The sequence below is a fragment of the Canis lupus genome, chromosome 1, assembly GCF_048164855.1.
Source record: "Canis lupus baileyi chromosome 1, mCanLup2.hap1, whole genome shotgun sequence".
NCBI classification, from domain to species: Eukaryota; Metazoa; Chordata; class Mammalia; order Carnivora; family Canidae; genus Canis; species Canis lupus.
This window is the reverse complement of record NC_132838.1, coordinates 67,917,334-67,945,318: the sequence shown is the minus strand read 5'-3', so window position 1 is coordinate 67,945,318 and position 27,985 is coordinate 67,917,334. Positions and strand designations below refer to the sequence as shown.

The 27,985-nt window shown below is 38.9% G+C and overlaps 1 protein-coding gene across 10 annotated transcripts in view; it reads left to right on the top strand.

Annotated features, from left to right (window-relative positions):
- The window catches only part of PTPRK (protein tyrosine phosphatase receptor type K), a 546,973-nt gene that overhangs the window by 106,223 nt on the left and 412,765 nt on the right, over nucleotides 1–27,985 (top strand). For all 10 annotated transcript variants that reach the window (XM_072833647.1, XM_072833628.1, XM_072833588.1 and 7 more), the window contains exon 2: nucleotides 19,877–19,999. In XM_072833647.1, coding sequence (XP_072689748.1) covers nucleotides 19,877–19,999 — 123 coding nt within the window. The remainder of the gene's footprint in view (nucleotides 1–19,876; nucleotides 20,000–27,985) is intronic.

Genomic DNA, 27,985 nt, shown 5'->3' with positions numbered 1-27,985 from the left:
TATAGATGGGGACTTAATGTAATTGTAATTATAACAATGATTGGATTAAGGTTCTTTTTTCATGGCATTCTCTTTTGCAAGGCTTATCTGTGGCCTCTTGGTTTCAGATACTGCTCCTTAGCTCAAGTCTGTCCTTTTCAGAAGAGAAGGGGACTTGACAAATGGAAATTATCCTCAAGAGTCATCTCTGCCAAAGTAGTTTGTGAGAGTGATATGTGAAAAAAATTTTTTTTTTCTTTTACTTCTCAGTATATGTTTCAAACAGTACCTTTTTCACTACGGAAATATGAGCACAGTTCTTTTGTGCTTATTAAAATAGTAAACCACTGTTCTTTAAAAGGGAAAGCGTTCTTTAATTGTGGCAATTGTCTCGTGGCCTTGGACAAGTTTTTATACAGTGGCCTCATCCAGATCTTTCTTAAGAATAAATGCAATTATTTCTTAAAGAAAAGTCACTCTTCCTTTTATTTTTCACATGGAAGCCTTGGCATTGGAAAATTAGGAGGTGGCTGGGAAGGGGATTTGGAAGGTGACATGCAGAGAATAGCTCTGGCAGGTTGTGTTGACCCTTGAATCATGTGAGCAAGTGAGCAGAAATTAAAGACATTTTATCAGAGAAAAACTGAGATTCCTGTATTTAGAACCACTTACCTAGTCTAGACTGGGTGCTTTTGAAGAGTCCCTGCTACTTCCTCATCCTGCTGTATGTTGTCAGGACCCTGGTTGCTTTCGTTTTTCAGATGGTTTGAAAAGTACACAAGCTTTGGAATCAGACAGTTATAGGTTTCAATTTATCAATTAATAACTATGTGTCCTGAGCCAAATCAATGAATTGTTCTGCCTCTCGAGTTTTCTGAACTGTGAAATGAGAACAGTTTCCCTTACTGTATTTGTAAATATTAAATGAAATTAAATATTCATATTAAATGAAAAACGATAGAAATTAACATTTGTAAATATTAAATTCAATACTATAAAATTAAATGAAATTATTGTAAATATTAAATGAAAATACCTACGTTGTCTGACACATAATATGTGATTTACCAAAAATACTTAGGTTTCTTTTCTTTTAGAAAAACTTCGCTCTTTTCTTGAAGTGTTTGGTCTCTCATATTCTAAACCACACTTAGAAAAAACTTGGAATTGGCTTTATTGCATTCGATCATCTGGACAGAGCAACGAAAGAACTAATTTCTCTCAGAAAAATGAGGTTTTGAAAAGAAGTAGTAGCAAAGCCATCCAGTCGAGTCTTGGTGACTCGATTTATTATTATTTTTTAAAATTAGGAGACTAACATACAATATCTACTATTTTTTAAAAAAATCTTCCACTCCGAGGAAATTTCATTTGTGTAAACTAACAAAAAAAAAAAAAATCAAACATTACATTGGCTGATGGAGGCAAGCCGAACCCTAAACATTGTAAGGTAGTGAGTGTGCCATGGGGGAACTGAAAATGCACTAGTTGAGAGGGGCCCTAAGATAGAGTCTCTCTTTTCGGAGTCTGGGGAAAAAGTTAAGTAACCCTAGAAGAGCCCACAGTATAACTGGAAGCCACGATATCTTTTCTATCTGGAGATAAGGGAGCTGAATTCGGTAAAACCTTGCTGTTCCTTTTAGTCCCAACACTAGATGTTGGAGAAAATGTGGCCTTTTTCTGCGAGCCTTTAGTTTATTTATTACTACAGCTGTGTTTAGTACAAAGAGGCTTGTGCTTTAGAGGGGGGTGCAGCACGGAGACCTTCTTTCTCCATGTGGTCCCTCTTAAAGGCTGATCCCCGTCGTGACCGTGCAACCCAAGCATCACCTCCTTTAGTGGCCGATTAAGTTTTATTAATCCTTTTGTGGGTTTTTTTTTGGGGGGGCGGTCAGGGTTTTTAAGGTTACTTAAATAGGATGGAAAGAGAAAAGTTACAAGTGGATATCAGTTTGAATAAGGCAGAGTCAGCAGAAATGGTGCTTTGTTTTGAGAGGCTGACTCCGAGTGGGAGGGTAGTCCTTGGGGGAGTCATTGGTACAGGCCAGGCATCTTAGACGTGCACCTCTAGGCCTCCTGCATCGCTCAGTGGAGACTGTGGTCTCGATTAAGCAAAAAGTGACCTGTGCTTCAGCGATCCCTAGAGTCTGCTCTCCAGTTCTGAGGTCCAAGGGTTGTGTTACACTCCATGGGCTGTGGCCTTTGGAAAGATGCCATTTTTCACGAGTGTCACACCATTGCAATCCCAGTGGCCAAGCGATTTCAAAGCCATCGTGGGGGAATGCCATTGATGCCACAGAGGTCCTGGCTTACCATGAAGGGTGTGAAGAGACCCAGGCAGATGCCGAGAGGCCATCTGTCCTGAGACGCTAGGGGACATTCCTAAAGTGGGTGGAGAATCGTACTCAACGGGCTTCAGGATCTTCTGCGACTCTTCACACTTTCAGATTCCTTCGTTTTTAAATAAATGAACGTTTAGAGCAAATGGAGCCTGGCATTTTGCTAAAAACAAAGAAACAGGACTCAGGTGGGCTTCCCTGAGCTAAGGGACAGGTGATGGTTCTTTTTATATGCCGGGTGAGTGTGCTCCATGCAGATGGACACTTGGCAGAGACCCGTGATCCTGGGCTGCCCTTTCTTGATGGGGTTGCTTTGAAGTCTATGGGGAGTCGGGTTAGAATGTCCCTGCTTGGCCTGCTCCAGCGCTACGTAGGCGGGCTTAAATATAGTCACCGGCCTCAAATAGCTAGTTCTAGTAAATTAGATGCTCCCTACTACCGAGGAAAGGAAGGGGTTGTAGATGCTCACGTAAACTGGGTTAAAAATATTTATCAGCAAAAGAGATGGGCTCCGAAAGAGGCATGTATCCTTGCTCTCCCAACAATTTCTTGCCTGTCAATGGCATCTCGGAAAGGATGTCCACATTCCTGCTGGAGGCATGGAGGGCAGTAGACAGCTGAGACACAGCTGCTGGAATGAGACGAGGCCTCCTCCTCCTCTCCAGGAGAAGGATCGGGGACAAGGGGCTGACCCAGGGCCAGTGCCCATTGCTTATCTAAAATTCACCGGCTTGACCCAAGAAGAAGCCATTGCTCAACTCCTTGGGGTGTTTGGAGCATGAAATCTGCTTTTCCGGGATCCCTGGGTGGCGCAGCGGTTTGGCGCCTGCCTTTGGCCCAGGGCGCGATCCTGGAGACCCGGGATCGAGTCCCACGTCGGGCTCCCGGTGCATGGAGCCTGTTTCTCCCTTTGCCTGTGTCTCTGCCTCTCTCTCTCTCTCTCTCTGTGTGACTATCATAAATAAATAAAGAAAAAAAAAAAGAAATCTGCTTTTCCTAGGGAAACTCCTGGGATTTGCCACAGTTTGTGCATGCACTCGCATCTCGCGTCCATCTGGCACGTGGAGGATGCGGTGGTGTCCGGCCCTCAGTTGGTGGCTGCTTGTCCAGTCTGCACTTTTGATCTGGTCCTACCCAGCTTTGCTTGTTGCTCTGCTCCTCGAGCTCAGTGCTCCTCTTCCCTTTAAAGTGCTTGTTACTACCTCCATCCATTTGAAGGAAGTTCAGAAGCGTCCACTTTGCTTGGGTTTGGATCCTACGTTGGTGCCTTGCTAGCAGTGAGACTTGAACAGATCACATAAGCTCAGGTCAACTGTGAGCTTACCTTAGTTTCTTCATCTATAAAATGGGCGTAATAATAATGCCACCTTTTTAGGTCTTAGTTGAGGATCATGGGAATTACTTCGGATGAAGTTCTTGGAGCAGTGCCTGGTACGTGGTGGCCGCTCAGTCCTCATGAGCTGCTATGGTGTCTGTAGTTTCCTCCTGCTGCGGTGACAGCACCATCCTTCCCTACCTCTCACTTCTGCTAACAGCTTTTATCACTACTCATGCCTGGTGCCTAAAGAATATCCCCCTGACCAGAATAGCACTGAAGAGGAGTGGACAGAGGTAGTGACCCACTGAAAGGGTAACGCTCCAGCTCACTGGAGGAGCATTAATAAATTAGCATCTGTTCAATATCACCATTACCCATACTGTTTTAGAGATTCTTACGGATTTAGATAATAATACACACAAAGGAGAACGCACTTAGCATTATTTAGACATTATGAGTTTATACTTAGAAGCCCTTGTAACATCAAAATGATTGGGTACTTGCAAATTTTAAAAGAGTGAGTGGCTTTCCTAAATGTTATCAATACACAATAAGAGGATACGGCCTTGGGAAGCCTCGTAAGAAATGCACCAAAATGTTGGCACTGCTCATCTCCCTCTGGTTGGGTGAGAATATATATGATTTTTTTTGTATTTTTTTTAATTAAAAAAAATATGAATGTTTGAGTATGATATGCCGTGAACTGTGTTAAATATATTTTTGTGTTAATAATAACCGTTTGTTGATATACTTTATATTCTGACCAGATGTTTTCATTAATCCCCTCCGAGGTTCACAAAGCCTTTCCGAGTCTTGTTTGTGAATTCCAGTGCATCTAAAGGTTGTAATTGCACAACCGCATACCAAATGACACATGCCGTGGTCTGCTGGTACTTATATCTACTTGAAGCCGCCCTTATGTAAAGAATAGATTGGATCCTACAACTGAAATAAAACTGCTTTCAATTTAAGAGTGGAGACTTTAAAAAAAATCTCCTTTTCCTTTCTCTGAATGAAAACACATATTTGTATGTTCCGGTGTGTACAATGTCTGCAGTAGTGTTGACTGGCTTAGATCTGACTTTTCTCCATGGCAACGTTGAGATTTGGAAAAGGCACGATGATACGCCTGGCACCCTGGGTCCTTGGAGAGATTTACTTTGTATCTTAAATGCTTAAGAAGAGGAGTGTGTTCCTTTGATTTTCTTTGGGGGCCGTGGTGGTTACTGTGATTATAAATTTAAGGCTGGGAAGAAAGTTTTACCACCGAAGGCTCAGCCAAGTTAGTGATTGGGCAGGAAGTCAACTCTCCTGCCTTCAATGACTTACCCTGCAGTTCCCTTCCCTTGAGACTTCCAGACCAGTGTTTTACAGTACTATAAAATTTTATTCCTTCACTCACACAATTCTCACTTCACCCTTGGAGGTGTAATTAATGCCACCGAATCAGATTTGATAGCCGTTCACTCAATGAGCTTCTGTGCTCTTAAAGAAATCACACATACCTCCCAGCTCAAGACTGTATTTTGTAGACGTCGCTGCAGTGTGGTGGGAGGGAGGCCCACATGACCAGTCACTAACTTTTTTTTTTTTTTTAAAGATTTTATTTATTTATTCATGACAGAGAGAGAGAGAGAGAGAGGCAGAGACATAAGCAGAGGGAGGTGTACGCTCCATGCAGGGAGCCTGACATGGGACTCAATCCTGGGTCTCCAGGATCCGGCCCTGGGCTGAAGGTGGTGCTAAACCACTGAGCCACCTGGGCTGCCCCAGTCACTAACTTTTAATGCCTTTTGATGTTTTGGTAGAAATGACTTTTCTTGAACACATGACCGTGTTATTGCCAGTATTTCCGCAGCAAAAAGAAGTCCTTTTGTCTGGCTTTATAAGATGCCTCAAATATGTGAAAAACAAATCGCCCCCCCCCCCCCCAAAAAAAATAAAAAAAAGCCCAACATGAAACGTAGCCAATTGCTTTTGTGGATTACTTAGGGGACGGGTGGAGGTGGGCCATAGAGTCCTATAAATGGGTGATTCTCCTTTGGTGGGAGGCATACTTGCTAGTTCATCTGATCACAGCAGGAAGAAGGATCCTAACCTCACACATTGCCTTTTAGATATGGGCAGTCCTTAACAGGGTGGAGGTTGAAACCTGTTGAGCAAGAATCTGAATGCCTCTCACTTATCTGAAAACCTGCTGTGTATATACAGGCAGTTCTTATAATCCTTGACTTTACACAATTCATGATATCATGGGTGGCTTGCCAGTTATACCTGGATTATGGCTTCGCCATTTAGATTGAGTAGGTCACAGACTCTATTCACTCTCCATTTAGGCCTCGCCTCAGTGATCTCTGACTCCTACCTTCCAAGCCCTTGGACTCTTAGTCTTTAACCCAGCCCCTGACCTCTCCCCTTCTTGTGCTTCCCCAAGAGATGCTTTCATTGCTCCAGGTCTCTATTGCCTATTTTTTCTTTTTCTTTCTTTTCTTTTCTTTTCTTTTCTTTTCTTTTCTTTTCTTTTCTTTTCTTTTCTTTTCTTTTCTTTCTTTTCTTCTCTTCTCTTCTCTTCTTTTCTCTTTTCTTTTCTTTTCTTTTCTTCTTTTCTTTCTTTTCATCTTTTCTTTTTTCTTTCTTCTTTCTTCCTTTTCTTTTCTTTCTTTCTTTCTTTCTTTCTTTCTTTCTTTCTTTCTTTCTTTTCTTTTCTTTTCTTTCTTTCTTTTCTTTCTTTCTTTCTTCTTTTTCTTTCTTGAAGACTTTATTTATTTATTGAGAGATAGAGAGAGAGAGAGCACAAACCGGGTGAGAGGCAGAGAGAGAAGGACTCCCCGCTGAGCAAGGAGCCCAATGTGGGGCTCGATCCCAGGACCCCAGGATCATGGCCTGAGCCAAAGGCGGATGCTTAACCAACTGAGCCACCCAGGCGCCCCTGTCACCTATTTTTTGTAATCCAGCAGCCCTTCTTCCTGTTACTATCTACTCTGGAGAGTATCTCCCAGAAGAATCTCAGTCAAATACAACTACCAAGAGTTTCAGTTGATTGTTGCTCTGTGCCATGATCCTCATGCCCTATTTCCTTTGTGCATCATATTGATCTAAGTAAAAATTCCCATAACATCCCAATTGTAGACTAAAAGTTAACATGAAATTGAGAGATAAGAGGACTTAGGAAAGTACTTGAAGTTGGAGGATGTTTTTCTATTCCCCTGATAAATGTGTCACGTGATTTCTCTGGCTGATTCTATTATGTTCCACAAATTGAAAGTGCTATTTCTAGGAATAGGTTTTATTTTATCCAATTACCCTGCTATTTATTGTATTAGATTTTATAGATTATTAGAAAAATTTTGATTTAAATAACATTATGAGTAGTAGCTAGATCATCCCAATCATGGTCCAAGCATTTCCTGTGGAAACATGTCCATAAATGCATTCTCTGACGACGTCACAAACTTATCCTTTGCAGATAAAGTAGCATCAGAAATGCTTTTGACATGTTTAGCTCTCGATTATGCCCTAATCTGTTTTGCATCCTGGTTGTACTTTCAGATGAGGCCTGAAGTTGCTGAAATGGTAAGTGAAAAGGAGCTAAGTGATGTTATTAGATGTCAGGGAAATACCAGGAAGTTATACTCAAAGCCATTCTTTTAGATGATTTTATTTTTGGCTGCCTTACAATGCTATTGCTGTAATCAATCTTATCTTGAATGGTTTATCATAAAATGTTACTTCTCATAAGTAATTACCCAGTGTTTGTTTTTCCCAATGTGCTTAAATAGCCAGGTGAAAACTGGTAGCTAGGGAGGGTTACTTTTATATCATTGATCTCCTATGACACCTCCCTTCTTTCCATTTGTGCACTTGATTCAACATTTCCTTGCCTCTGATATTTTTGGTTAGTTTTATTGTCTTAACATTTGCTAGATGATTGCTAAATTCTGTATTGCTTGTTAAAGTTTGCTTTGTTTTTATCTTTACCAGTTGATAAGGTTGAACATTTTGGTTCCCTGTGTGAACGAATGATGATAATGCCTTACTTACTAGTGTTCATTCGTCCAAAGTTTGGGATTTTATTTGCAAGCACCATTGCTGGAAGTGCCCTTCAGGCTTGGAGGTAGTCTTGTTGTCTTTGGGGCTCATTGAGAAGCCCGCAGATCATTTGTTTTTGGTTTTAGGGGGAGTTGGTAGTCTGGGTTTTATTTGTAGGACTCAGGACTGAACATATGTGAACATTTATGTAGGGTAAATTTCTAGGAGTATAATTGTTGGTTTAAAGGGCAAGTGATAAAAAAAATAAAGGGCAAGTGATGAACAACTTTGATAAATAAAACCAAATTTCCTCCCTCCCCAAAGAAAGTGCCATTTGCCTCCCTATTGTTACCCCATGTACTATCAGTCCTAGATATTGTCAGTCCTTTGATATTTTGCAAATGCTATGGCCAAATAAATGCTCCCTTTTCTTGTAATTTGCCTTTAGTTGAATAGTGAGTGTGACAGGCTTTGCTTAAGTTTTTCGGGAAGTTAATGTAGGGACAATTAGTTTTTACTAGTTATTTGCTAGTGGCCATATTGTAATAATGCCTTTTATTTTATCTATTTTTAGAGATTTGAAAATTCCAAAATATAAGCTATGGCTTGAGGTGAAAAGTGAGACAGGAAAGCTGTCCTACTGGACAGCAGATCCCAGACTTCAAATACTGTCGTCACAGTGCTTCTAATCTCTTATTCAAATCTTTATTGGCCAGTTTCTTACCCTCACCTATTTGAAATTAGAAATTTCCAGGTGTTTGTGTTTCATTTAGAAGAAATGTGTTTGCCTTTAATCAGTAAACTGTACAGTTGGATAGATTTAAAGTCAGTCATTTTGTTTCAGAGCAAGAACTGGAGGAAAAATTAAAATAAGAATGTTAAATAATAGGGTGTAAAGCTTCCGCTGATCTGAACATGGTGAGACAAGGCCACTGGCAGTCTGAGGGTATTGGATCTACTGTTCACGGGCACCAGGAGCCCCCGATATGCCTAGAGTTTGCAACAAAAGAAAGTTAACGTTTTATCTCTATTAGATTATTCTTGCAGGCCCAGCCCTCTTTTCTGCACCAAAACACTTTCTAATAGTTTTGAATTTCATAGGAAATTCTAATAGAGGCAGAGTCAACATCTTTAAAATATTTCTGTTATAGAAGAGTGGTTGGATCGTGGTAGTTTACATTTTGGGGGTTCTACTGGGGAGTAGAGCCAGTGGTAGCATGAATTTCTGACATCCAGCTGAATTACAATCACAGAGCAGCTCTATCTTTTCACAAAAGCCCATGAATGATGGGATACTGTTGTAAGCTCATCTTCCCCATCTAATCCTCCAAAGTATTGGTCATGTAACTCTAAAAATTTCATGTCAGTGTGAAACAAAGAATAAAGATCTCACCTAGATGTTTTGCTAACTAAGATTCCAACTTAATGATACCCTCGATGTGTAGAGCCCTTAGCTTTAATGCCACAGAATATTGTGGAGAGATTTTTCAGATTAATTGACACAGCATTCCTATGTAGTAAGTGGAAGTAGAGGTGGGGTAGTGAGGCCAAATTGGGTTTTTTGTTGGTATAGAGATGAGAAAATGAAGATACAGGCAGGCTTGGATCTTGGTGAGGCCTTATATAAAACCTTGCTCAATATTTTCCCAATTAAGGCTCTCTCCTTTGGGACACGTGAGTGGCTCAGTCTGTTTAAGCATCTGCCTGTGGCTCAGGTCATGATCTGGGGCCCCGGGGTCGAGCCTCACCTTGGGCTCCCTGCTCAGCAAGGAGGCTTCTTCTTCTTCTCCCTCTCAAATGAATAAGTGACTTTTTTTTTTTTTTTCTAAGATTTTGAGAGAGAGAAAGCACAAGCACGAGAGAGTGAGCCAGAGCAAGCAAGAGCAGGGACAAAGGAGAGGGAGAAGCAGACTCTCCGCTGAGCAGGGAACCTGACGTGGGGCTCCATCGCAGGACCCCAGGATCATCACCTGAGCCCAAGGCAGATGCTTTAACTGGCTGAGCACCACCCCCCCTCCACCAGGCGCCTTGATATGAGATCTTAAAACAAAACAAAACAAAACAAAACAAAATTCTCCATTTGGTCAGAGTGACCATTGACTTTCATTCCACTTAAATGTCTATGAGTAGCAGCATTATTTTGCTACTTGAGAAATCCATGTTTTATGTGGTGATGCCACTAAATGGTAACCACTTGCACTCTCCAGAGAAAGGAACCTGGAGAAGAGGAAGTCAGCGTGACTCAGGCTGCAGCACTGGTTTGGTTAGAAGTTGATGCTTTTAAAGACTGTAGTAAAATTTGCAGCAGACTTTTGGTTAAAGCCTGGAATGCTTACTTTATGAGGAAGGGGGCTGAGATTCCTGGCCATATGGTTTCTGACATCATTCAACATTAAAGGAATGATTTGCTTGTGGTTTGTGTGAGTGGCTTGTTTGCTGCAGAATCTGGCAAGAGGCCCAGCCGACTGTATGAACGATGCTCAGAGTGGGAGGAACTGGTTAATACATCCAGTATCAGTAGTTCATATACTGATTGAAATGATGACATCCAACTTCCCTTTTCTAAATAAAGGTAGTGCCAGAAAGAAACATAATTTTGACTTTTAAGAATGTGTTTTAGGAACTATGGAAAACGTGGGGTGCCTGGGTGGCTCCCTTGGTTAAACATGTGACTCTTGATTTTGGCTCGGGTCATGGTGTTGGGGTCATGATGTTGGGTTGTGAGATGGAGCTCCGTACGGGGCTCGCACTCAGAGTGGAGTCTGATGGTCCCTCTCCCTGTGCTCCTCCCCGCCCCTCACATAAATGAATGAATGAATGAATGAATGTTTGGGTTTGGGAAACCCAAACGTTGGCTTCTATGCCTTACACATTACACCAAGTCTAGAAACATTCTGGTAGGCAAGGGGCTTTGTATTGATGAAAAAAATACTTTTGAGATGCATTTTAATTACTTACCAAATTAGTTGATTATCAGTTTCTTGAAGTGTATCTCAAAGTCTTACAAAATGAATTGTTGACCTTCTTAGAACGCACTTGAGTATATATAAGGTCCCTTTGCCAATCTGATGTAAATCTTTAAATTCAAAGCCTCAAAGCAGATTTTTACCCTTCCTCTAGGAGGATGGGTCGTGGAATTCCATTTTACATGGCTTCAGCATTTTACAGGACTCCCTTCAGAAATGAAAAGTGGTCTATTACCCACAATGCTTGAACTGAAAGTCAAGAGCAATGGCTGAAATATGAGCCAGATTGTGTCTGATTTGGGCAAAGTTGAGCCCACCAGGAAGCTCTTCATGAGAAACAAAACAAAACAAAGAAATGTTTAAGTGTGAGCTTGGGTAGTTTTCCAATTTTACCGAAATGTAAATATGGCTTCAGTTGGGAATTTTATTTTTCAGTACATTTACTCTCCATTACTTTGTTCAGTGGGTTTGTCTAGATTGTGTACCTAGCGCTAAGCAGAAAAGATGAAATTTTACTGGAATAGATAAAAGGACGAAAAAATAGGAAGAGAAACTTGTGTAAATACATTAATGATCTTGGGGAAAAAACACCTGGTTTTAAAACTAGGCTTAATGTGAAGACTACTGTAGAACTTGCCAGAACAAATTGCTTTTACGTTATTTTAATGTTTTCAAAGATTGAAAAGCTACTTATTTATGCATGTTTTGGGGGAGATGAGGTGAAAAGTAAAGGTTTTCAAGCAAGGATGATAGGACAGTGTTAAAAACATACAAATTCTCAGCCTTCAGTCACCCTATTTGAATAAAATTCTTTGCCAGAGTTACTACCACTTAATCAGTGAGGCTGTTACAGCTTTGCCCACTGAAGACCCTTTCCTACCTGTGGCATGACGTCTCAGAGACTTTGATGTGTCGTGTGGTTCAAAGTTCACTTATGTTTTATTCCCGAGGGATGGATGATGGAGACTGGCATGCCCTCCGCTCGGTGGGGTAGGCGGTGTGCTCTGTGTTGAGTAACTCCGTGAGGGAAAAAGACCTTTTGAGGGAGATGTACCGGATGATTCTGATTTTGAGGAGCCACGTAGTGTAGGGGATACGGGTAAAGAACCCACAGTGCCCAGGTTCAGATCGTGGCAGTTTCTTGCTCTGTGACTGGGCAATTTAATTATTATTATTTTTTTTTCCTACTGTGAGGTGCTTTTCGTTAATATATTCCTCGTATTTACCCCCCCTGATTCATACAACTACTCTTCAGTTTATTTCATTTATGGAAAGAGCACTGGATTAGTGATCCATGGAATGAGATAACGAATGTGTTGAAGGAATGTGGGTTGTTCACACATACTGTGCGTGGACATGTGCGTGCATGCGTGCATGTATGTGCTGAGTCATGATGTCTAACATTTATTTCCCTTTGTGTTCCCAGATTAGAGGACCTGGAGGGTTTCTTTTGCATTTCCCCATTCTCACTTTTGGACTTGAATCTCTGCCCACCACGTCATCCGATTTGGTTCAGATGGCGGTCTGTAATTCAGACTGCCCAGTTCGCTTTCCTGGCTGGGGATGCTGCACCTTGTCTTAGTATATGGGGGAAGGAATTGAATCCTGTGGAGGTGGTGCAGAAGTGAAAGGCCCTTGGTTGTCAGCTTTTAACCAGACCATATATACCTATAATTTTCAAGAATACTTAAGATGAGATTGATCTAAACCAGGGTTTGGTGAACTATGGCCCTCCGACCAAATCCAGTGTGCCTCCCGTTTTTGTAAATAGAAATTTAATTTGAATACAGCCATACCCATCTGTTGGGCATTCTCTGTGGCTGCTTTCTTGCCTCAATGACATATAGTTGTGACAGCAACGGTATGGCCTGCGGGTGCCCGGGTGACTCAGTTGGTCAAGTGTCTGGCTTTGGCTCAGGTCGTGATCGCAGGGTCCTGTGATTGAGCACCACGTTGGGCTCCCCACTGAGTGGGGAGTCTGCTTCTTCCTCTCCCCCTCCCTCTCCCCCTGCTTGTGCTCCCTCTGTCTCTCGCAAATAAATAAAATCTTAGAAGAAAAAGAAATGGTATGGCCTGCAAACCAAAAATATTTATTAACTTGTGTTTTACAGGTAAAATTTGTTGACCCCTGAACTAAAGGAAGTATTTGCTAACTGAGGGTATATCTGCTGATGGTAATATAATATTGCCTTTATGGAAATGCTTTAGACTTTTTGGGTAAATTATAAGGAAACCTTAAGTTTCTCACTTAGGCTTTAGTGCTTGGATAGGTGCATAGGTTTGCATTGGTATAGTGTATATAGATAATGAACTGTCATGAATGGGACATGAGAGGGACGCCTGGGTGGCTCAGTGGTTGAGCATTTGCCTTCAGCTCAGGTTGTAATCCCAGGGTCCTGGGATCGAGTCCCACATCTGGGCTCCCCGTAGGGAGCCTGCTTCTCCCTCTGCCTGTGTCTCTGCCTCTCTCTCTCTCTCTCTCTCTCTGTGTGTGTGTCTCTCATGAATAAATAAATGAAATAAAAAAAAAAAAAGAATGGAACACGAGAAGATAAGGCTACTGTTAAGAAAACTTGAACGTTAGGGCTTTACATGCATATCATTAATACCCATACAACTAACTTCACTGTTGCTATTACCGTCTTGTTTTTACTGGGATGGAGATTGAAACTCAAAGAAGAAAAATAGCAAAGCTGTGTATGTGTTTAGCGCTTGCTTCTTGCTATGTCTAGAAACAGTCTCTCTTCTACTACCTACATGGTGGTTCCTTGAAATTCCTTAAGTTTTACCAGTTGAAGTTTAGGAGATTTTAATACTGTTTCTGCAAGGATGAAGGGGAGGGAATTTGGGTGTATTTTCTATTCTGGCTAATTCAGTCTTATTAAAGGAAGATTATTCAGTCAGATGGAGGATAGCATTTGCTTTGAATCATAGACAATTTGAATAGAAGTCTTAGGAGCTAAATAATGTTGGATTATATATATTAAACATATATTCTTGGCTAGAAATGGTACGTTAGGGATGAACAATTAGATAATTTATGGGTGTGTTTGAAATGAACTCTTCTCTCGTCATTAAGAATCATTTGTATCTATCAATAAATGATGGGTTTGGATTTCCACAAATGTGTTTCAAGTTCTTTTCCTTTATGAAAGAGCTAGGCTCAAATAGTATTTTCACATACTAATTAGTTACTAGCAGGATAAAAGACTTTTTTTAATCTGAATTGATTATCTTTTTTTTTTTTAAGATTTTATTTGCTTATTCATGAGAGACACAGAGGGAGAGAGAGGCAGAGACACAGAGGGAGAAGCAGGCTCCCTGCGGGGAGCCTGATGTGGGACTCGATCCCCGGACTTGGGATCATGCCCTGAGCTGAAGGTAGATGCTCAACCCCTGAGCCACCCGGCGTCCCTGAATTGATTATCTTTGAAGCAACTCTAATTCATGACTTTCCTAATTTGTCTTCAGTAGATCCTCTGTAGTATTGGATCAGAATAATGTATTATGACCAGTGACTCTAACTTATGCCCACAAAGGCATTTGAACTTTGCATCTATTTGGATTTTTTTTTTCTTGCTTGAATTTCAGTACTTAAATTGAGAAAAAAACATTGCTTATTTTTAGAGCAGATATAAACTACCTGAACATTGATCATGGCATTGTTAATTCCTATTTTCTACCTTCAGTATTCCCAAAACTATAAAGTTGAAAAGGAAAGAAAACAGAACAAAAACATTAAGATGACCCAGTAGATTTCAGAGGAAATAAGAACTTTATATAAAAGTAATTTTTACCCTTTTTCCAATAACCTGTTCCTCTGGGAATAGACTATATTGACTCAGTATAGAGGTGGAATTGTATCTAAGATATTTAGTAATGAATTCCTTTTTTGTTCTTTTGAATTTTTTGGTGAAATGTATTGGCTTCCATATTATGAGTTTTGGGGATTATACCAGTAAACTTTTGTATTATGGTTTCTGATTAGCATAGATAAGGATAACCTGTTCAAAGTTAGTTTAATTCAGTATTGCCTGTGTCCTAATGTAACACGTGTTGATCTTTCTGTGCATTCTTAATAGAAGAAAGATCATCGCAAAGTTGATGATCACTTACATGAGCCAATTCGTATATCACAGCTTAATTCACAGTTGGAAAAGATTAATAATGTCCATTTTTCAAGATCATAAAACAGATGCACTAAGGATATTGTATTTGCCAACATATTTTGTCGAAGGTTTTCTCTTTTTAAAACCTTGTTATTTCAAACTATTTAAGGAAACATAAAGAAAAATAATCCCTGTCTTCAACTAAATGAAGCTTGTTCTTTATATATAGTAAAGAGCCATGAAAGAGAATTCTATAGGTTTCTTGCTATTGTACTCAGTCAGGAAATTAAGACTGCACAAGTGCCCTGGACGGGGGAATGTGGAATATCCTAGTACAATATCTTTTAATTTATTTTATTTTTTAAGATTTATTTATTTATTTGGGAGAGAGCAAGAGGGAGATCGAGAGTGAATGAGGAGAGGCAGAGGAATTGGGAGAGAGAATCCTCACGCAGACTCCCCGCTGAGCAAGGAGCTCAACTCGGGGATTGGGCACAGGACCCTGAGATCATGACCTGAGCTGAAATAAGGACTTGGTCGCTAAAGTGACTGAACCATTCCACCGCCCCTTGTCCAGTATCTTTTAAAAGAACGTCCTCTACCGAATGTTCAGAGCTGCCCAGGGCCCAACTGACTTTCTATTTTTCTCCAGTTTTTAAAATTGTATTTTCAAAATTTAATTTATTTATTTTTAATATTTTGAAATTTATTTTTTCTCCAACTTTTGTTCAAAATTGAGCCAACACTGATTATTGAAAATGACTTCAGACCATTAGAAATGACAAATACCCACCATTTGCATCGAAGTGGATGGAACTGGAAGGTATTATGCTGAGTGAAATAAGTCAATCGGAGAAGGACAAACATTATATGGTCTCATTCATTTGGGGAATATAAAAAGTAGTGAAAGGGAATAAAGGGGAAAGGAGAAAAATGAGTGGGAAATATTAGAAAGGGAGACAGAACTTGAGAGACTCCTAACTCTGGGAAACGAACTAGGAGTGGTGGAAGGGGAGGTGGGCGAGGGGTGGGGGTGACTGGGTGACGGGCACTGAGGGGGGCACTTGACGGGATGAGCACTGGGTGTTATGCTAGATGTTGGCAAATTGAACACCAATAAAAAATAAATTTATTAAAAAAATAAAGAGAATGCCGAAAGGAAATGACATAAGATGGTGATTTGGACCAATAAGAGAGGAAAAAAAAAAAAAAAAGGCTTTGAGTTTAGTATTCTTTCTTTCATGATTGTGCAGAAAGGGTCTCTATTTCCATGCTCTCTCATAGAGTCTACCGCCATTTGTCCATTAGATAAATGCTCAAGAGTCCAAATGCTGGAAGTTTAGGCAATACAGTTTTGGGGTTGGGCCACTAATGTTTCCTACACCACTCCTTGCAGTGAGTGGCTTAGGAATGGAAAGAAATTCAGGCAAATCCAAATTAATTTGATTTTTATCTTCAGATGCACAGTTTGCAAAGCCCCACAGGTGGATGGCCATAGTGGAAGCAGCCCGCTGCAATGATTGATCTGTCCCTTAGCTGGTGGGTTGGAATGAAGGAATTATCAATCTGTGAAATGGCTCTTCAGAAGTAATTTTCCAAAAAAAAAAAAAAAAAAAAAAAGAAGCAATTTTCCTGCAAGGGTCAAGGAACTAGTGATTGCTGTTTCTCTGACATGATTTGCGGATTCTCATTTGTAATCTTGCTGGTGGCAGATACAACAACTGAAATGTAAGTGGTTTCCTGGCTGATTTTTCATCCCCTCTACCTCACGAAAGTTCTTGAACATCTTGCCTCCTTTTATGTTGCCGTCTAGCTCTGGGAAACTTTGACTTCATGAGTTATGTTTTTATGAAGTAGAATCTTTCAAAGATACTTCTCCTTTAAGCAGATCTTAATGCTATGTATACGTGAAGATATATTGAACTTGGGAACATGTCTATAGAAGACTATGTGTTAGAAGAGTGAGCCGAAAACTGTAAACAGGGACTGTTTATAATGGGATTAGCTCAAGATGTATTACGTGTTATCTGTTGTAAGGTTGAACCAAACACCCTACCTTCATTTTCCATCTTTAAACTCTTCATGACAGGGGTTCCCTGGGTGGCTCAGTGGTTTTATTGCCTGCCTTCAGCCCAGGGCATGATCCTGGAGACCTGGGATCGAATCCCATGTCAGGCTCCCTGCATGGAGCCTGCTTCTTCCTCCTCCTGTGTCTCTGCCACTCTCTCTCTCTCTCTATCTCTATCATAAATAAATAAATAAATCTTTAAAAAAATAAACTCTACGTGACTACTAGAGTTCTTATTATTCTTATTATCTGTTATTTTTAGCATGGCTTGAATTTGTCCTACAACTGGATAAAATCCTTTAAAGGCGTCAGTACAACTGCAGAATAAAATCTAAGCATTTTATATCTAAAATACATTTAGTTTTGTTTCTGTCTTGTCCCCTACATACTTTTCATATTCATAACCCAGAAATTCTTTTTTTAAAGATTTATTTATTGACTTATTCATGATAGACACACACACAGAGAGAGAGAGAGAGAGAGAGAGAGAGAGAGAGAGGCAGAGACACAGGCAGAGGGAGAAGCAGGCTCCATGCAGGGAGCACAACGCAGGACTCAATCCCGGGACTCCAGGATCGCGCCCCGGGCCAAAGGCAGGCACTAAACCCAGGGATCCCCCATAACCCAGAAATTCTTGAGGATATTTGAGCTATCCCCCGCAATCTCATGTTTCTTTAAAGTTGCATGCCTTTGCTTTTGCTTTGTTTTTAGTTTTAGTGCCATCTCCATTCTAGCCCAGCATTATCTTTACTCATATAAGCCTAAATACATGGAGCCTTCTTTAACCAACCGTAGTGTAAGTAGCCAATTCATTTGTCATTTGTGTGCTTTATGACCTTGGTCTTAATGCTATATATATAGTGTGTTTTGTATATATATAAATATCTCCCCATGTCTGTCTATGCCCCTATGCTATTTATCAGGCCAGGAACAGTTATTTGTTTCCTGTCATCTAGTTCAGTATACAGTAATAGTACTTACCCTTGAAATATAAAATACAAAAAGACTTAAAAAAATCATTTATCAGAGATTTATTGATATGCCCTATGTGCTGTGAATAGATATATGGTACCTCTTAGATTAAAATTAACTGTGAGCTGTAGTATAAAAAAACATCTTTTAAAAAATTTCTTATCAATCAAGTCAAATGGACCCAGTAACTATTTCCAAAACTCTTGAATGATAATGGCATTGATAGGCAACAACAGATAGAAGGGGTTGACCCACTTTTCTTGTGCAGATACTTCTAGTGGTTATTGCTAATCAGAATCCTGGAGTCTAAAATTAACAGTGGATATGAAGGGCAGCAATTAAGGTCATTTGTCTTCCAAATGAGTCAATGTAGGTTCCATTGGGAGTTTAAATTTATATACGGGGTCCACTAACACTGTCATAAAGGGCAGTGGGGGCCCTGAGCGCATGTGTTACAAAGCAATAAGTCACTTTGGGTTTGTGATAGGAAATTATATTTTGAGAAAAACTTTCCCCTTGCTATGTGAAGATGCATTTCCTTTTTTCATTGATTAAGATGTACATCATTTTCCATGAAAGCATTTATAAAGAGGCTATTTTAGGCATATTTAAGAGACATTATTAAGCTTTTAAGCTGCCGAAGTGTGATTATGCTACAGGATTGATGTAGTCATAAGAATGATTCAAGGATGTCCACATACATGTTCTGCTTTGGGAAATGGTTATTAGGGCCATAATGTCATCTGAACATCTCTGATCTTGCCTTCTTTGCCTGTGATTCAGGCTTATCTCGGTCATTGGTGAGGAATGCAATTTCTATTCATATATAAGCTGACAAATTTCTGTTTAAAAAAAAATGAGTTTCTTGTTTACAGAGAAGAATTTATAGGCCAGAAGTTTACCATTCCATAGTCTGCTGTTTGGTCAGAGAAATCACTGAATTTCTTTTCAAAGATCCCCATGGAAACTAAACAAATAAGTTACTTGAAAGGAGACAGGTTATTGGTTTTTCTCATTAAACCTGCTGCTGAATTTTCATTAGTTCTAATCCATTTTCTTTCAAGATTAGACATACAGACCAGTTCTTATTTTCATGAGCTGAATAAACGAAGTATGTTGAGTTCTGTGTGCCTGTATATATGGGTTGAGAAGCAAAAGTGATCATTCTACTTCTGTCATAAAATTACCCCTCAGGGGGAAAAAAAACAAACAGGAAAAAGACTGATATAAAGGAGAGGCTACCTTCATTTATTAAAGAAAAAAGTTATTAAATAAAATGGAAGTGGTGAGAGTGATTATAGGCTAATCTGATCGGTTTTACATTTTAGTTTTTCCCCTCCTTTTAAGTCATAAGTATGTATGAAAGCAATCTAAATAAAGTATGAAAGACTGTATCACTGACCTCAAACACTTATAGACCCTATAAAGCTTTATATGTTTCATTTGCTATTTGAAATGTTCTTTCAAAGTGTGCTTTTCAAGCAAGGTATTTGGTAAGACTTAAATATTAACTTCACCTTTTTGAACTTATGTTCTGAAAAAAAAAGGATAATTTTTACTTTTTCCCTTCCCCCCCTTCTCCCCACTGAAGTTGTTAAAATCTCTTTAGATTTTAGACGGTTTGTATTTTTCAGGAATGCTTCACTATATAAGTATCTCCTACTGTATTTAATCTTTCAAAATCTGTGCCTCTGTCTTCCTTTTGAGGCTCAAACTGGTTTCTATTCAAACAGACACTAAGAGAAATTCATTTTATGTGAAAATTTAACAAGAATAGTAAAATACAGGAGTATCAATTATCATTGATTGCCGTATTATGGGGCACCTGGGTGGCTCAGTGGGTTAAGCTTTTGGGATGGAGCCCTGCATTGGGATCCCTGCTCAGCAGGGAACCTGCTTCTCCCTTTCCCTCTGCTGCTCCCCCTGCTTGTGCTTGTTCTCCCTCTCTCTCTTTCAAATAAATAGAATCTTAAAAAAACAAACAAACCAGAGTGACATATTGTATATTCAGTATAAATCTTTCCTTCTCCAGCACATTCTCAATTATTAGCAAACCTGTGTAGAATGCAACGGTAATCTTTCTTTTCTTCTTCTAGGTGGCTGTACCTTTGATGATGGTCCAGGGGCCTGTGATTACCACCAGGATCTATATGATGACTTTGAGTGGGTACATGTTAGTGCCCAGGAACCTCATTACCTGCCACCTGAGATGCCTCAAGGTGAGAATCGTTTGGTTGACCCAGTGATGGCGGAATGGCTGTGGAATTTGTAGCATTTTCTTACTTTAGGTGTAACAATCATTTGTTACAGTCAATGACTGTAGTCAAGCTACTTGACCACATCCAACAACCTTATTGTTGTCTTTGCCTTTCCCTCAAAAACTTTTCTATAATCCTGTATTCTTCAAGAATGCTCACTATGTTTTTGTTATCTCTGACTGGATAGATAAAAGTATTTGTGTGGTTTTTTTTCTTACTTAATAAAAAGGCAAAATGGAAACAAAACCAAGAAAAAAAAAACGCATAAAAGCAGAACAAGCAAAATCCTTTTAAAATAATCTAAAATGTAGGATCAGCTTACTTGAAACCTATTCACTTAAATTACACAGATTTAGTCCAAACAGACTGAAAGGAAGGATTTATATTCCATGATGGGGAGAATGCTTATCTCATTGTTGCTCTGCTCTCAAGCATGCAATTGGCTCTGAGGAAAGGCAGCCTGGAGACAAAATTGTCAAATGGAGAAGAAGGTCTTTTCTGGGAAAATTTTAGACAACTAGGGCTAAGCCCTGTTCATTCTTTACCTAGACCTTCATATATCCTTTGATTTCTGGTTTTGTGAAATAATACATCTTCTTACTGGTTAAGCCAGGTTGAGTTGTGTTTTCTCTTGTGAAAAACACATTAATGTACAGTAGTAATATATACATATCATTTTATAATGCTATCATTTATTAGTAGTATCAGAATAATATATGTGCCTTCAAGTCTACATATTAATTTGGAACTAATTCCAAGCTCTGCATATGTATGTTTAGCAATAACTTACTAAATTAAATTTAATAAGTTAAATTAAAATTAAAAATGTTAACAGGAATATTAAAATACAATAGTAAAAAGCATGAACTATTTTCCTTTCAATATTTAGAAGTAAATGCAGCCTATAACTATACATTATATATAATCACGTATATATATAATATACAATGTAATGTGTTAATATGCTATGCAGTACTATATAATCATTATGTAATTATGTATAATCACATATAATTGATAAACTGATTACCTATTAGTAATAATCTGTTTTAACACGTTTTCAGTACTTTTATGATGACATTTTAAAAACACTTTATAATTAATTTTCTACAAATTCAGAAACACCTTCCTGTAATGAGTGAATTTTAGAAATGAAATTTTAGACTAGCCATTGGAGATGAAAATGTAAATTCAAGTGAATCAAGGAAACAAGTTTTATCAATAGCATTTCTGAATTTACTAATCTGATATAAAGAGCTAAACAGCTTAAAATATCAACAATAAACAACAACAGATCGCAAGTACACAAACCAAACCAAACCTAAAAAAATTACATTTCTGAATTATGATACAGTAACTATATCCTTTGAAAAATTTTTATTGGTGCACCCTGTAATGTGTATGTTGAGGGTAAGGTGAATTAAATCTGCTTTCCATTTAAAATTGTCAACTTCTATGGCTGAGTAGGCAAATGGTCATCTCCAAAGCTGAACTGAGCCATAATTTTCTCTCCAGAGGAATACCTTGGTACTAGGTGGTTGACAGCCTTTGCTTCTTATCTTTGCCCCCTGTGGTGCCAGCAGGCCCATTTAGTTTGGTGCATAAGTTTGTATTTCTCTTTCAAAGGTGCATAACCTTATTTTCTTCATACATTTTAATTGAACAAACTCTTGTAATATTTCACCTGAGCTTTCTCTGTGGTATATTTAGAATTTTTTTCACATAAAATTAAAAGGGGTGGGCTGGGATGCACACATTTTGACTGTTTATAATCAGAGAATAATCAGAAGGATGTTGATTTATGGAAATGTTACCATTGTTAATTGCCATTGAAGATGGATAATGAATCGCTGAAGAGACGCTGCTCAGGTGACCTTGTTGGCTCACCTTTGATGAACAGCTTAATCGGTAGTTACAGTACAGGGTGATGTGCACAGAAAATGAAAGTGTTTGAAATTCAGCTACGTCTTCCAATTAATAGGACATTAAGTAATTAATCATGCAGAGGAGGGAAAAGGTCATGGCTACTTTAGTTTTGCCCAGTGTGACTTGCATTTGGTCTTTAAGGAAAGGAAACGAAGCACCCTTGTGCATCTGTCTCCTTTTATTGGTCTCTTTTTTGATTAGATGCCATTTTTTTTTCCATTTTGTTTCACAGATTTCTTTAAAATGCTTTGGATATTTCTTTAGCACATTGTTCATGAATTTTAATAAAAGGAGACATTTACATTTATCCTCTTAAAATTTTATGACTGATTTATTTATTTTCAAATAAATAGGCATGCTTACTTGTTTCATTCATAAACAGACAAACACCATCAAGCATTTTGCAGCCCTCAAGTAAGAAGGCTAGGTCTCAGATGCAAAGTTGTTTTTGATCTATTGAACTCTCTAGACGGTTACTGGGACATTGACCTTTTTTTAAAAAAAAAAAAAAAGATTGTACTTATTTATTCATGAGAGACGGAGGGAGAGAGAGAGGCAGAGACACAGGCAGAGGGAGAAGCAGGCTCCATGCAGGGAGCCTGACGTGGGACTTGATCCCGGGTCTCCAGGATCACACCCTGGGCTGAAGGCAGATGCTCAACCACTGAGCCACCGGGCGTCCCATGACATTGACCTTTTTGGACTGGAAACATAGAGGGTAAGAAGGAGGAGAGGGTGGACAAATAGGTTAGGATAACTGAAAAATGAAGATGGGTAGAAGACAAGGAAAGAGGAGAGAAGAAGATTATTTCTCAAAGATATATTGCTAAGTGCATTAAAAATAGTATGCCAAACAATTTAGGCCATTTAGTATTAGGATAATGGCCAGAAATCACAGGAAAATATGAGCACCTCCCCAACTTAGTCACCAAGGATATGTGAATCAACACACCAATGAGAAACTGCTACATGTTCAGCAGAAAGATGAAAATCAAAACTTCAGGTTTTTTAGAGTGTAGAGCAAATGAAACTCTCATAAACTACTGGTCAGAGTATAACTTTGTGCATGTACTTTGTACAACCTACTGACCTAGTAAATCCATTCTAGGGTACAAGCCCCACAGAATCAAGTACTGTCATTCTCCAAACGACATACCAGTGCTCATAATAGGTACAAACTGAAAACCATCCAAAGGTATCTGTCAACACTGCAGTGGATAAGTATGCATTTGTAGTGATACATTCCTCGAAGGGAGTATTACACAACAATGTATGCCAACGAGCTGTTGCTATATATGATATGAGTGAATTTCACAAACATTACCTTGAAGGAAAGAAAGTGGACATAAAAGAATATGTGCTGTTTTCATTTATATAAATTTATATAAATTTATATAAATTTCAAAGACAGGTAAAACTATTGATGGTGTTAGAAGTCAGGCTAGTATGTACTTGCTGGAGGGGCCAGCAGGGGTGAGGGGTTATTAGTGCTTGGAAGGTGGCATGGGAGCTTCTGGTTGGGTAATACTGTATTTCTTGGTCTGGGTGGTGTTTTCACAGGCGTGCCCAAACTGAAGAATCACTGGGCTGTATAAATGTGAGCTCGATACTTTTCTCTATATGTCTTACTTATTAGTAAAACTTGGCAGGGCTCCTGAGTGGCTCAGTTGGTTGAGCGTTTGCCTTCAGTTCAGGTCATGATCCCAGAGTCCTGGCATCAAGTTTTGCATCAGACTCCCTGCTCCGTGGGGAGCCTGCTTCTCCCTTGCCCTCTGCTTGTGCGGTCTTTCTCACTCTGTAAAATGAATGAATGAATGAATGAATGAATAAATAAATAAATAAAATCTTTTTAAAAATTGGCAGAAAATCAGATTAAAGCCAGTGCTCCCAGGGATGCTATGGGAAAACTAAACTAATAACTAAAAATGTCATAGATTAAAATAAAATATATATCATAGGACATCTCAAATGGGCTCAAACCCTTTCCCACCATTCTGTATCCGCGCCCTGACATTCAAAGACACTGTGGTCTCTGAGCATCTTTGCACCTTCGTATGTTCTCTTCCCTCTGCTTAGACAGTTCTCTGCCCACTTGTCCACTCCTCAAACTCTTACCCATTCTTACTGTGTCTACTCAAGTACCATCTGCATTGGAAAGACTTTTCTAATTGGCTTAGAACTTTTATATTTCTTCTATCCTCATATCTGAATGTTTTACCCTGTACTTGGTACACATTTCATTTGTAGCTGTTATAGTATCATCCGTGATGTGTCATTCTCTCCTCTAAAGTATAAGTTCTTCATGAACATGAACTGTATTTTTATTCCTCCATGTCCCAAGACACTGTTTCATTTTACATAGGCAGAAATGTCAACTTGTAGAATGTACTTTTAAATACTTTCGTCAAGGATTAAACAAAAAAGTTTTTCTTTCTCCTGCTAAAAATTTAATTGAATGAAACAAATACTTCATTGCTGGAATATTGCATTCAGTTCAGATTTTATTGTAACTTGAAGATCTTCACATAATTATTAATATTTGGCTTTTGCCTTTATAAATGATTTCACTTATTTATTTCAAAAATAATTGTAAATGTTTTTAATACAACCAAGATGGGCTCCCTTTAGGGTTTCTCTCCCTCTCTCCTTCTCTCCCTTTTGTCTTTTGCTTGTTGAATTAATCTCAATCTTTTATTCTGTAGAGGCCTGGAATGAAAATGAGAGATGTTGCATTGAACTAGAAATTATTCTTTGATCTCAAATATATCTGTATCTGTGACCTTGTCTGTCAGATACTCTTTTATGCTTATGACATAAAAGTCATGACCATTTTACTATACGTTCTGTCCTAGATCTGAGATTGGGGATCATGATTGACATCTCAATATACTTATCACCTACTATAATTATAACTGCTTTTTTTTAACAGCCTTTTGTAAAACGACTAATTGAATTTTAGTTTAGAGTCTCTAGAGTACCTATTTGATAGTATTTAAAATTATGACTATATCATATCCCACCTTCAGTCTGGTACTTTGCACTGATGATGATGTAAATCACTATACAGACTTCCTTCCATAAAATACACACATGCTATGTATACAGTAAAAAATAAAGCCCTCTGTCATTAAGTTAATCTGAAGATTGGAATAAGACACCATGCCTCCTTTGTTATAAAACCTAGTGAGGTATGATTTAATAGTTTAAGAACCTACTAGATCTCAGTTCTGTCCTCTTGTCCACTCTAGAATGTAGAGAACAAATAGCATTATACAGAGAAGGATGCGGAATGAATAATGCTGTTAAGAAATGTGTCTTTAAAAAAAAAAAGAAAAAAAGAGAAAAAAAAAGAAATGTGTCTTTATGTCAACTTATTACATTTGGAACTGTGTATCCTTAAAAAATTTTTTTTAAATATCAGAGTTTAAACAGGAATTAGTAGCCAGGTTGTTAAAATAAAGGTATCTTCTTCAAATACTTATCTGGAGAGACTAAATGTGTTTGTGTATTCAGCAGGGAGTGTGCATGGGGCGCATGACTTTGTGCCTGGCTTTCTTCTGAGCGTGTGATGTTTATTTTATTTTTTCATTTTTTAAGATTTTATTTATTTTTTCATAAGAGACACACACACACACACACAGAGGCAGAGACACAGGCAGAGGGAGAAGCAGGCTCCATGCAGGGAGCCCAACGTGGGACTTGATCCCGGGTCCCAGGATCACACCCTGGGCTGCAGGCGGCACTAAACCGCTGAGCCACCAGGCCTGCCCTGAGCGTGTGATGTTTAAAAGTCAAACAAAATGTTGGGTTCCACAATTTGATTCATATGAAAACATTTTATAGATTGTATAATAATTTCAGCTAAATTTTCTATGTTGATAGTGTCTTAGTTTTGTAAGAGAAGACTTACAGTCATAATTTACTAAACAGTGTTCTGTCTGCAGTATATCACATTTTGATATACCTCAGGAGAAATGTCATGGGAGTTTATGCACTGACTTACCATTTCTAACCTTAATCAGTCATTAAAATGAGTGGGTCACCTTGCCTAATCTTTTCGTCACTCTGTTATACACAATGGGTAATAAGATACATGTCTCTACAAGGTCATAACTGCCAAAATCTCACACATTTAAATGAACAGAATTATTTGGCAGCGAATTTAGCAGAGTCAAAAGGTGGCAGAGATGGAAAAATGAAGCTACGTGTATAGAGTGATGGCAAATAGAGACATTAAGTTGCAGTATGATGGTTGGTTTTGTTGATGTTAGAGGATCTAGCAAATCATTTTTTTTTTTTGATGATAGAATTCTTTTTTTGAAAATAATATTTCTCAGTACTCAGATCTGTAAAATCAGCCACAGGGGACTAGTAGCTAATAAATAGCCTTGGAACCTGTGTGCTTTGAACTGCCCACATCCCTTCCCCTGCCCCTTTCTTCTCCACCACCCCAGCTCTGTCAGGACGGCTTCTGTGAAAAACACTCAAGAGATAGAAGTCTCCCAGGGACACTTTGAAAACAATGGTTTGGTACACATTCAACACTTTCCCACAAGCATCTCTGAGATGAAGGTACTTGGTAGCGTGAGCTCTGCCTTAGGGTTGGCTTACTGGGTCTTACCATACCAGGGATATGATCTATTTTCTTGATCCTCACATGAACCCTACAAATTAGTGACATTTTTGAGATTAGAGTGAATATCTTTCTTAAAGCCACCTGGGGATGGGATTTCGAACGTAAGCTCGTCTAGTATCAGAGTCCTTCTTGCCACAGTACCATCCTGCTTCATAGTTGTAGCGTAGCTGATGCATTTCCTTGAGTTGCTCACAGATGTTGAAATACACTGGATAATGAGTTTTCTATTTTGATTTTTTACTATTTCCTCTAAAATACTGTTTCCAAAGTTGAAAAGCTACAAGTGACTCTTAATTTTTGCATGAAATGGAATATGAGGGACATCACGGTGGCTTAAGCAGTTGAGCGTCTGCCTTTGGCTCAGGTTGTGATCCTGGAGACCCGGGATCGAGTCCCCCATCGGGCTCCCTGCATGGACCCTGCTTCTCCCTCTGCCTGTGTCTCTGCCTCTCTCTGTGTGTGTCTCGTGAATAAATAAATAAAATATAAAAAAAAAAGAAAAGAAAAAAGAAATGGAACCTGAGACTTGTTTGGAATTGCTGCTGAGCTTCAGGGTTTCCTACAGGATACTCTCAACCCCTAGGGAGATACTTTGCCCTTTCTTTGATATACCTGTATGTTATTTTTAGTTATTTGATGAACACTTGCCACATGTCTATCTAAGCAGACCGTCAGAAACACATATATTATCTGCTGTCTCATTAGAGCATGTACGGCTGAAGAAAAATTCATGGACTACAGGAATCAGACTAAAGTTTAGTGTTTGAAAATAACTTTAAGACTTTGTTTGCAATGGGATATTTTAAGATTAGAATTATGGGCTTATTTCAGTGTGTTCTTCTGAACCATGCTATCACGTATCTGTCGGTGCTTTTGCCCTTAGCGCAGAGAAGATAGTTTACCACATTTGAGTTGCTTATTAAAAACAGTGGGAGTTGGAGGCAGCGCAGGGTCAGAGAGGGAAAGGCAGTAATGGACTACATGAAGGGTGAAACACTTCTTGAAGGCTGGTTTTTAATGTAAGGACTATTACCCTTGTGGACATAAATGCAGCATGAAGAATGTCTAAATTACTGTGGACAGAGATGGCATGCTGAGACTGGAATATTTTCCTGATATTTCAGGTACATAATGTATCTAAGTTAGATATGTCCCAATATATCTCAGTGGAAAAAAAACAGGTCAGTATTAAAAAAAAAAAAGAAAGAAAGAAAAGAAAGGAAAAAAATTAATACTGGTGTCAGAGCTAGAGAACTTTCAACCTCTTAAATGAATTAGGATAAGAATACAGAATAATTTCAAAGACTGTACAGGTGCCTTACGTGTCCCTTAAAATCAATACATAGTCCAAAGAAACAAAATTACTTTCCTTGGGGTGGGGGGGA